This window comes from Mesoplodon bidens, assembly GCF_964165515.1.
Source record: "Mesoplodon bidens genome assembly, chromosome: 12".
NCBI lineage: Eukaryota > Metazoa > Chordata > Mammalia > Artiodactyla > Ziphiidae > Mesoplodon > Mesoplodon bidens.
The window spans coordinates 67,528,163-67,540,394 of NC_138168.1; the positions used below are offsets into that span (position 1 = coordinate 67,528,163).

At 41.4% G+C, this 12,232-nt stretch overlaps 1 protein-coding gene across 2 annotated transcripts in view; it reads right to left on the reverse strand.

Moving 5' to 3' along the window:
* The window catches only part of IL20RA (interleukin 20 receptor subunit alpha), a 44,663-nt gene extending 32,817 nt beyond the window's left edge, over positions 1-11,846 (reverse strand). The window contains exon 1 of one of the 2 annotated variants that reach the window (XM_081251032.1): positions 11,513-11,846. In XM_081251032.1, the coding sequence (XP_081107158.1) occupies positions 11,513-11,624 (112 nt within the window). In that variant the 5' untranslated portion in view covers positions 11,625-11,846. The remainder of the gene's footprint in view (positions 1-11,512) is intronic. The other variant, XM_081251033.1, reaches the window with a different exon arrangement.
* Positions 11,847-12,232: the final 386 nt, after the last annotated feature.

Here is a 12,232-nt window from a genome sequence, read left to right on the forward strand (position 1 = left end):
GCCTCATAGGCTTGTTGGAATGATTAAATAAGGTTCCCAAAAGAGTGCCTGGTACAAAGAAAGAGCTCAATAATCATTAGTTCAGTATTGTCTTCCATGGTTACTATTCTCCCTTTACAGCTGATTAGATAGAGGCCCAGAGAGGCTGACTGATTTGCCTGTGGTTATTCAGCCATCTGGAAGCTGTTTGAGCCCAAGTGCTCTGAGGACAACAGGGTTCTCTACTAGGACACTCACTGCCTTTAGGGAACGCTTCAAGGAGCAGTGTTGTGGGAAGAAGAGATTGCATGATCATTGGAAAGTGTGCATGTTACAGATGACTGCTTCTAAGGAGATATATACGAAATTCAATGAGGAGTTCAATCCTTAAAAATGCAAATGCTTCATATGCTGTTTTTCCCTATCTTTTCTCAGTGTGAATAAAAATATGTACACACACACACACAAGGAATTCAATGAGGAAAACCCTAGTATTTCTCCTTCATTGAAGTTTTTTCTGGTGGAAGGGTACTTAGTCACATCATTCATTCAACCTCATTACTGGGCACCTACTAGAAACAGAAATTGATAGTTACTAGGGTGCAGTGGCAGACAGAAACACACAGAAGGCCCTGCTCTCACAGAGCAGATATTTTCTGAATCTGGGACACAATCCATCAATACATGCTTTCCCTGCCAGGTATGTGAACTTTTATATGGATGAGCGATATATAAGTCATACATAAAAAGCATGTTACTTCTTTATAGCCACACCTCAATAAGTAAATCTATGTGCTTCAACATGTTTTGGAATATTGCTGTTGGTGCTTGAGAGCAGGTAGGACTTTAAGGTTGAGACTACTTCTTAAAATAAATATATTGGCATTTACCCATCAAAAAGAGTATGCATTGTCCAAGCAGTTCCCTTGGGAGGGTTTATAATTATTTCCTGGTACTGCTCAGCTCTGGCATCTGGGGCATGCTTCCTTTCAGCTACAACTGTCTTCAGCGGTTGCTTGCATACATGCAAAAAATTCCATCTCATTTTTTTTTATAGTCACACCTTGTTTTTGCCCAACATAGCATTTCTTAGCTTGATTACCCAAGTTGGTTGGAAGTGGCTTTGAATGCTTTTGAAAATTAAACCACGCCTCCAAGATGAAGGTTTGCCACTTAATGGCAAACCTTAATCTGACCAATGCATACAGGTTCTATTGAGAACTCTGAAAAAAGGAGTTTAGGAAATACGTTGTGAGATTTTTGTGCACAGCCTCCTAAAATGACTATTTTGAAGATGCCATTATTAATTTGAATATGTTGGTCCCGTTGTTAGAAAATCAGTCCCACTTCCTTATGTCATCTCTTGTATGTATGTCTTCCCTTCCCTTCCCTTTCAGACTTGCTTTTTGAGGCCAAGGACTTGATGTTTCTCCACATTTTGTGATCTCCAAAGTGTTTATCCAAATTGAATATCATAGTAACTATGGAAAAATAGATTCAAATGTGGGCTGGAGTCTCTACAACTTGATAACTTGCCTCAGAAAGGAAAAGTTAAAAGAAAGAACAGAGTCAAAGACAAACCATTTGAAACCACTAAGGTATTGGAAAGAATAGCTGTTGGGAACTCCCAGTTCCATCAATAGGTGTTTACTAAATATCAACATACATCGTCCACTTTATTTTTCAAATAATTTTCATAAATCATAGTACTTCTTTTTATCCTCACATAAGTAATGTGATTCTTCCATTAACATCTCCATCACTTGAAATTTTCAGAGAGAAAATCAAGGTAAAAATGTGAGAAAAAATTAATAGAAAAAGAGAGACAAAAATAATTACTTAGTGGAGATTTGGAAGTAATTAGTAGTATTTACTTCTCTTGGCTGTTGATTGCGATTTTGAGGCAAACGAGGTTGAGAGTGTGATCTCAGACTTTGCAGTCAAACAAGATGAAGACAGAAGTGTACAGCAGCCATCAAAAACACTGTCAGAAAGGTGCAATATTTTTCAATAGGTTAACTCTCCTCCATAGTGACAAGTCAATGCTTTGATGTTTTTGATGGTGACCAGGGCTTACATCACACCTCTTCAGGGTTGAATTAAGCCTCAATGAAGTTGTGTAACTAAATGTGATAAAGTGGACAGGGGGCTCGCTGAAGATCAGCTCTCTGAGGTGGTTATCCTACCACAAAGATATTAAAAAACACTGGTCAGGATAAAAGCAGAGCAACAGTGAAGAGGCCACCCATGAAGAGGCAAAGGCACTGACAACACTGGAACCTCTCCAGGATCAACTCAGAGAATGGATCAATGAAGACATTCCCTTTGCTCTTGCTGTTAAAGCTAACAGAGCCTTCAAAGGACTGTGTTGATTCAGGAAGTGAGAAAGAGCGCCTCGGGCACCAGCCCTCTTAGAAAACCACAGCTGTAACAAGGGAGCCTTTTGATACCTGTTTGTGGTTGGATTCAGTATTGCACAGAGCCGCAGACCACAGTGACCTGTTGAAGCTGTCAGTGACCTCGAGGTCGAGCTGTCCTACAGCTGCAAAGCTCCTTACTCCCACCCACCTGGCAATACCATTGTCAGAAAAAAATCATCTGTTTCATAGGATTCTGCTATTTGTTGTTGGGTTTTGTTGGTTGATTTGTAGTTTTACAAGAAAGAAATGTAGGTGGGAAAAAGGAATGTTAACTACGTGGTAGTTTATAGATAGAAGATGCTTAGAACAGGATTTAACTTTATTTTCTTGCTAGCATTTTAAATGAAAAATATAACAAGTATATTGCCAATTCTCATAAGTCTCACTTTCCCTTTTCATAGGAAGCCCTGCCTGACTCCTAGATTAGATCAGTTGCCTTGCTCTGTGCTTCTAAAGAAGCTTGGTTTCCTCAGTTCTGGCATTTATACTGTGATGTAATCACCCGAGGTTAAAAGCTCCACGAAGAAAGAGCCTTGTTTTCTTGTTCACCTCAATACCGAAAACAGTTCCTGATATGTATGAATGAATGATATTGAATAAATGAAAAGTGCTCAAAAGAAGGTTATTTAAAAATCACATTGTGTCAAGTTGTATTTTAACTTATGAAAACTCAAAATGAATGTGTGGGGTATGAAGATAATTCTTTTTCATTAAATCTGACCACCTCAAATACCTCATTCCCCTAAGTTATTTGCTCCTAAGGCATACGTGATATTCTATTTTGCACCTAAAAACTATCAGCAAATTTTAAAAATAACAACGTAACGCATTTAGTAAGATAACTCAGAGGACCTTTTACTTCTTTTATACTTTAATCTAAAATGGAGGAGGAGGCTGACTTGGAATCATATGGATAGTCAGCCTTAAGTATGAAAATGGTCCATGCTGGAGCAAGAGTGAAGATTTTGCAATGAACGTGCCACATAGAGGAACAGAGATGGAGGTCTGATGAGAGTGAACCCCTCTGCCGAAGAAATTTAAACTCCACCATCTTTATTACATACCCATTGACGTTTCTTTCCTCTTTAAAAAACAGGTATAATTAACATATAATGTATTAGTTTAAGGTGTACAACATAATGATTCCATGTTTGTACATATTGCAAAATGGTGGCTATCTTTTATGTTCACGTTATGGAAAGTACACGAGACGACTCATCTCTGCCCTCTACATTCTCAGGAGAGCCTTTCAGGCGTGAGACTTCTGCAAAGGTTTCCTTTTGGCAGTGGACACAGACTGATAAACACGTTGAGGAGGAAAACTGCATGGGGTTGAAAAAGTAGCTTTTCTCCACTTTAGAAGCCAAGCTCATGAGTCCTGCTCACTGCCCTACAAGCCGTTGAGGGTATGGTAGGTGTGATAAATTCAACTGTGGCCCCACAAAGAAATATTTTGAAATCCTAGTCTCCAGTACCTCATAAAGTAACCTTAATTAGATATAATGTCTTTATAGAGGTAATCAAGTTAAAAGAGGTCATTAGGGTGGGGTTCAATCCAACATGACTCGTATCCTTATACAAACAGAAAATTTGGACGCAAAGAGAGACATGCACAGAGGGAAGATTATGTGAAGAGACAGAGAGAACAGTGTGTGAAGGCAGAGGATTGGAATGATGCTCAACAGGCCAAGGAATGCCAGCAACCACCAAATGCCAGGAGAGAGGCGTGGAACAGATGCTCCCCTACAGCCTTCAGAAGGAATCAACCCTGCCAACATCTTGATTTCAGACTTCTAGCTTCCAGAACTGTGAGATAATACATTTATGTTATTTTAAGCTACCCAGTTTGTGGTACTTTGTTATGGCAGCCTCAGGAAAGTAATATAGTAGGTGTCTGTTCCTTGTATCCTTCCTCAAAAATGAACACAATGTTTATTTAAGAGAAGAATGAATGCTTTAAGGGCTGCCAAGTAACCTGGAAGTAAGGATGGAGGGATTGATGTAGGAGAAAACAAAAATGTCTGCAAAGTTGAAAAAGAGGAAATTTAAATGGCGGAAGTAATGTAAACAAATGCTTCCACTAAGAGGATACACTTGCCAAAATATCTCATATCACCAAAAAACACATGTTAACGGTATGGAATGGAAAATTTCAGGGGGCTGGATTAAAGGCATACATGTTGAGACTCAAGAAGTATAAGGAAAACTTCCTGACAAATCTGTATAGGACAAGGTATGCCCATTCTCTGTGCCTAGAGGTGGAGCTGGCATTTGATGAGGCGGTGCATAAAGTGATTGGAGAAGCTGAGTGGAAGCCATTTTGGTGTCTCAACGTGCACTGTGGTGACCACCACACTTGAAAAACAGAACTGACTTTGAATAGATAATATTTGTAATCAATAAAAACTTCCTTTCCAGAAAAGAGTCTCTTTAATTGCATTAAAGTCCACCGTGACAGACATCATGTGCTCTAGATAAAACATCATGCCATCCTTCCATTCTCTGTATTCTGAGAAGAGAAAGAAAATTGCCTCCACAAAATGAAATTGTATTAATATGAAATTCTGAGTTTAAATGAGGGGTCAAGGTCTGTGTCTTATAGGAAAAGACAACAAAGGTAAAAAGGGAGGGTAACTTTTAGGCACCAGGAACCCTTTGTTCACCAGGAAACTGATGCTGAATCACTTAAGGACCAACATGCCAGGGGCAGTGATTAAAATCTGGCAGACCAGCCATGTCATCATGATCTATAGTGAGTATGCCTGAGAACTTACAGACAATCTGGAACACACACATACAGAAAAGACCAGGAGGGAGAGGGGCCTGGCATGACACAACTGGGGAGGTGGTTAGCTGAGATGAATGAAGACAGAGGAAATGTGATGGTTGCAGTCAACGAGCTGAGCAGCCTTTTCTGCATGACTTCATCAGCTTAGAGTGAGGACCAACAATGGGACAAGATGAAAGAGATCAAGACCTCAGCTCGTTCATGGGAAGAACATTCTAGTAGCTGGAAGTCTACAAAGACAGGACATCCTGTCTTGGGTGTCAGGTATCAAGTTTCCTGTGATGAGAGGTGCTCCAACAGCAGATAGGTAATGATTCTGAAGTTATGTCGCAGGGAAGATTCACAAGGGAAGCAGTTGGACGGGATTTTAAGGCCCTTTCAAGCCTAGTTTTCTATATCAAAAGGAATTCTGAAAATAAAGCAGAGGAAGTACTTAACTGTATTGTCTTCAGCTTTAAAAACAGTTCTCTTGTTCTCCAATTTTATATGGAATTGACACATCTTGAGACAGATTACAGAGATTTAATTCATTTTTCTAGTATCACCTTTTGAGTCAAATAATCATAAATGTGGACCAAGAAAAAGTAAAAATGCTGTCAGAACATCACAATCATAGCATAAAGGTAATGTTATAAATAAGATGAATAAAATGATTTCACTTCTTAAAATATATACTACCTTAAGCTGCAGCTAATACTTAGCAGTCTTTTTTTTTAATCATCATGGAAGTAAACATGTCAAAGATACCTGGTAAAATTGTACATGAAGAAAAAGATGAAAGTAGAGAGTCATTTTAAAAGTATCATGCAGGGCTTTCCTGGTGGCGCAGTGGTTGAGAGTCCGCCTGCCGATGCAGGAGACACAGGTTCGTGCCCCGGTCCGGGAAGATCCCACATGCCGCGGAGCAGCTGGGCCCGTGAGCCATGGCTGCTGAGCCTGCGCGTCCGGAGCCTGTGCCCCACAACAGGAGAGGCCACAACAGTGAGAGGCTCACGTACCGCAAACAAAACAAAACAAAACAAAACAAAAAAAACATGCATATAATGAAAGATGCCTTTTAACCAAACCAAAAAGGCAAATTTACTGAGTGACATTTGTGAAAAGCACTACGCCAAGCACTTAAAAATAGTTAACGTTTTATGCTCATAATGTTTTATGAGATGCTTATACTAAAGTATTAGTTTTATAGCATTAATATTAAAAATTAAAAATGTATGTTACTGCTTATTGTCTTTGTCTAAAGTTTAGGCTTAAATGCAAAATCTGCATCCTACCTATGGCTCTGAGTCAGAGCTGTATGGAAAGGTGCACTCGGGGAACTGACGCCCCTCCTCAGCCCTACCGCCTTGGTCGTATATCATGCCACCTCCTGTGGGTAACAGATCTCCTTAATTGTTCTCTAGGGAGCAAATTCTGCCTTTCCTGGATTTGTTCTATAGGAAGCTGAATAAATAGCTACAGGTAGTAGGAGCACATCTTCTGAAAGGGGAGGCTGGTGATACCTATAGCCACACGCTTAGATCTCAGGTATATCATGCTCTCCAGACATGCTGGGGATGGGCTTCGAGCTGATCAATGAGGAGCTATATAATAGCCAATAAATGATAAATGTACATGCAAATGTACAAGAAATGCCTCATGTCTGCTCCAAAGACAATGGGAGAGAAGCTGGAAAAGAGGACAAGCTTGTTTGATGGAAAGAACATTTGAGAAGACAAATCCTGCTTTAGCTGCAGTAGAGCAGCCAGATGTAGACCGAGGTCTTCACTATTCGCATACAGTATGTTTAAAACCAGGTGTTGTCATGTGAAGTTGAAGCAAGATTCAGAAATGATTTAGCCTTGATATGAATTTGGCTGGTACAGTCAGGGCCTACCTTTGAGGATTATGGATTTGTGAAGCAGAAAAGACATATCCTGTTAAGTCAAAAAATGCTAAGTGGAAAAGAGAACCTGTAGTATGCTAGGTTTCGTGTAAGAAAGAAGGGGAATATGAGAAAACACACACATATCTGTTCACTGGTGCAAAAGAAATACAGGAAGGATAATCCAGTAACTAAGGAGACTGGTTACCTACGGGGGTGACATGGAATAAGAATAGGAACCAGATTGTAAGGATGATGAGGGGGCAAACCCTCTCCAAGTGTACCATTTGGTACATCTCTGACTCTTAAACCACAGTAATGTCTCACATACCCTTCAAATACCCCCAAATCAACAAACAAAACCAACTAGCATGTGGGAAACCCCAACGGAAATACAAACAGTAACAAATGAACCTAACCTGATTACAAATAGACAATATAACCACAGTAAAGAAGGTGAAGGAAAACTGGTCTAATCTAAGTAACTTTGGTCAACAGTATCTTGACTGGGTATTATAAAGCTAAAGACAAAAGAACTGTATAGAGATACTATAATCTAGTTAGTAAATGTCCTTCTCATAGGAGCATGGGTTAATACTTCTGAAACTCTAAACTAGAGAAATGAAGAAATAAGTAAATCTATCATAGATAATGATATCAGGTTTCTCACTGTTGGAGAAAGAAGCTACAAATAAAGAAAGGAAAGACAATGAACTCTGTGCTCTTGGAATCAGAGGTATCAGTGTAAGCTTATCGTCTTTTGTATACATAGACACATACATATAGATACAGAAATACAGATGTGTGTGGATGCCTGGGTTAGTATACATATTTATAACTTCCATCTCTGTCCACTGAGAGAGCCTAGAAACAACATTCCAGTAGCAATGAGTATGCCTGGCAACTAGATTTTGGTTTCTAGATCCTATTCTCCAGTAGAAGGAGCTAGAGCTCCTTGGGGAAGTAGCTGATTCAGCCCTGGGGAAGGGAAAATACAAGATGAACCTGAAACATTTTATGTTGCTAGAAAGCAATGAAATGCTTAAAAAGAATGGGGCTTGTTGAAAGGACATGGGAGCCAAACTAAAAGAGCTGTTAATGGCCAAAGCTGAAACAATTTGAGCAGCAAAATTAATAATAATAGTATTGGATTATAACGCAAAGAATAAAGTAAATATTTATGAGTCCATATTGATATATTTAAGCAATTGAATAAATAAATAAATGGGGGAGAAGTAACTGCTCTTCTTTGCATTAGAATTCCAATTTAATAAATAGAGAAGGAAAAAATGAAATTAAAAAAATCACCATTAGGCATCATAGTTGTTGCATTCAGTACCCACTGATGAATACTAAAATTAGTGGGTGTAAGTTTGAGGAGAAACAGGATATTTGCATGATCTCAAAGTATCTTCCCACAATGTATTTATTAATCAGAAAGCGAAAATAGTAACTATACAGTGAAAAACCCTGCAGACACCACCTAAACCAAATGATCAAGGTTAACATCGCCAGGAAGAAGACATATTGACACCATAAACCCTTTGATACGATGCGCTGGGAAAGACAACATAATCTCTGTGGTATTATTGCCCAAAAGGAATAACCTCACTCTAATCAAGAGGAAACTTCAAATGAACCCACACTGAGGGGCAGCCTGAGGAAGAGGTGACAAGAACTCTTCAAAAATATCAAGGACACGAGAGCAGAGAATCTGAGGAACTGTCATAGATTGGAAGAGAGGAAGGAGACACAGCAACTAAGTGTAATGAGGATCCTGGATTGATCCTGGAACAGAAAAGGGGAATTAGTGGGAAAAAGAGTGAAATTGGAACAAAGTCTATAGTTTAGTGAATAGTGTCGATACTATACCAATGTTAATTTCCTCATTCTGAACACTGTACCACAGTTACGTAACATGTTAAAATTAAGAGAAACCGGGTGAGGGGTTTATGAGAGCTCTATTATTTCTATAGCTTTTCTGTTAGTCTCAAAATAGTTCAAAACTAAAAACTAAAAAGAAGAAAATAATGAAGAAAATTTAATTAGTTCACTGGAATCATTTGTGTGTGTTTGAAAAATATCTTGAAATAATTTCTCAGTGAAATACCTGATGCTGTTGTGTTTATATCAAAGAAGAGACACTTCAACAAATACCCTCATTCTGTTAATTATAGTATATTAGTTCTAATAAGAAGAGATGCTGTAATAGACTGCATTCAAAAGCTCCAAACCTAGAATTTGGCTCATTTGTTCATAGGCATAATGAACAATATTTTTTCCCTCTTTGGGGATTCTGGGAAGCTCTCCTTGAAGGACACACATTGGAGGAGAGATGCTAAGTCTAAATAGGAGTTAGCTGGGGACAGAGTGGACAGGAAGATTCCAGCACAAGAAACTGCAAGTATGAAGTCCTGAGACGGAAAACGGTTTGGTTTGCTCTAGGAACTGGAAAAAGGCCGGGATAGCAGGAATTAAGTGATGTGAGGCAAGGCTGGAGAGACGGGCAGGAGTGAGCCGTATAAGACCACGTAGGAGAATTCAGATGGAAGCCTCTGAAGGGCTTGAGGAGAGGAGATACATGACCTTGGAAAGTCATCTCGGTTCTTTATCTTCACTGAGGAATAAGACATGGGATTGGGCCAGCAGGGCAGGGTTTGATAAACCACAGTGATAAACTTCCTGGTGAAACTTCTGTCCCTAGAGACATAAGAGAGTGAAGGTCCAGATGTGTATCCCTCCTGCCTTGAAGGAGTGGCACAGACGTTCTGAATTCCTTTACAAGTTTACCTGAAATGAACTACGAAGAACTTTCCTAAAATGTTGATGCCACACTGAATTATTTTTCTTTCTTTTTGGATGTTTGGTATTGTACAGCCTGATCCAATCACAGAGTTGTGTGACTTCGAACTTTTGTGCTAAAATTTCGAAAAATTAAAGAATTCGCCTACTGGAGAATGGTAATGTCATATAACTATCAGAAGGTTCACATTGCTCAGCCGATACGGTGGCGGATCCATCAAGGTAGAATAGCTCTCTCTTAAGAGTCAGGTATGGTATCCATGTAACCACATATGCCTTCTCACCTGGTTTTCCCAGCAGTCCTCAGGGTGTCTGGAGGCCCAGAAGAGGACAGGAACTCTTTAAGAAGAGCTAAGAAACTACCTGGGTCTCGTGGGTCAGAAAAGAGTTTCTTCTGTTTTGTTTTTTCCCCAATTTTGCTTTGAAGCCAAGAATATTATTACCTTCTAATGTCAGCCTCCCAACCCAATTAAGGAGCAAGCTTTATTTCTTTGATTAGAAATAGAAACAACTAAATTCATATCTGTTAGTTGAGGTTCTGTATCTGGATAGGTCAGGAGCAGACCTTCCCATTCAGCTCACCTAAGAATATTTATCACAAGACAAAAGAACTACAATTTCTGGTAACTTTAGGATTTAGAAGAGAAACTTTTTGTGTATAATGTCTGTTGTCCAAAAATCGCTCCAAGATCTATATGCACACAATTCTTACCTTTGTAACTATATTGAACTTTAGTAACTTTTTCTTTGACTACTAAGGACACTGCAGTTTCATGAACAACTTTCTTCCTGCATTCACTGTCATTGTTCAGCTCTGGGTTAAAAACATGGAAGCCTGGATCAAATCTGTACCAAACCTGTACAGTATTCTGGGAAGTTGTGTTGCTTTAACTTTAAAAAAAAAAAAGGAGGGTCCTAGATATCTTGCTTTAAAAAAATTTCTTTTTCTCATACACCAGAAATGCAGAAGGAAAAAAAAAAAAGAAATCAGGTTAATGAATCATTCTGGTTTACTGGATTCCAGATGGTAGAGAGTTAAAACTTAAAACCAAAAAGCCTTGAGTTACCTATGTCATGGATCAGTTCAAAGTTTTGTTACTTGCAAAAAAATCAAAGAGCACATATATGTACAAGATCAAAACTGCAAAGGAAAAAAATGACGTGCCCAGAAAGATCTTACTTTAGAAACGCTGCACTTTCTAACCCCGGTTCCCTCAAAGCCCACTCTTTCAGGAAGTTTGATTTTTAAAGCGCAGACATCGCCTCCTTCCCTGGGGTGCTCTGTTGAAAGGGGCCAGGTCGGTGCGGCCACGGCGTGGGTGGCGGGAGCCTGCGACGTGCCGGCGAGTGCAATGCGAAAGGTCACTGTCACCGACCGTAAGTTACCAGCTGTGGGAACCGCTCGGAGCGACCACCGTCAACCTTCCTCTACCTCGCCCGCAACTCCCGCAACGAAAAGTGTGGAACGCGGAGAGCGCGAACTTGACCCTGAAGCCGGCCCGCGCGAGGCAGCGGCGAGTTTCTCCCTGGGACTCCGGGGCACCCGGCGCTGACCCGCGCTCCTCCCGCTCTGCGCGCTTGAAAGCGAAACCCGGGGGCTGGAGGGCCGAAACCAGCCGGAGCTGGGCGGTCGTCGCGGCCCCGGCGCGACACTCCTACCTGCACGTCCCGTCGGCGCGGCCACCAGCAGCAGTAGCAGCGGCAGGGCCGGGAGGCCGGGTGCCGGGGCCCCTATGGCAGCCGCCTTCGCTGGGGGTCGGGGGGCGCACATGGGCGGCGGGGCCGGGTCACATCTCCGCGGGCGGCCGGTAGCGTCCGACGCCCCCTCGGTCCGCGGGCGGTGGGAGCGCGGCCTCCCCTCGGCGCCCCGGGCCCCAGCTCCCACTGCGCGCCGCGCTCGGGTCGGCGGGGCAGCCGGGGAGGCGGAGTCGCGTCCCACCGCAGCCCGGGCCAGACGCCAGGGAGAGAGGAGGGCCCGCGACTTCTAGTCCCAGCCACTCTGGCTCGCAGCTCTGACAATCCGAGACTCTCCACCGCCGCGACCAAGGAGATTACTACTGCAGGGAAAACCTCCCTCCAGTAAAGAGAGAGCGTGAGCCACGCACACTGAAGAGTGATTCTGGTCTTCGGGCCTGATGGTCATTTCTGTAAAACTTTTGAAATGTCCGAGTTCAGTGCCGGAAGAAGAATGAAACGGATATTTATTTCTCCACACACTGTCAGTCACTCTACCATCCATTGTATTTGATTCCACTTAATCCTTGTCATCTGCAATCAGGCATTGTCCCATTTTGCAGATGAGGAAAGGGACACTCAGAAAGTTGGGGCGTCGGCCTGAAGTCCCACAAGCCTGTGAGTAGTGACGCCCGTATTTCCACA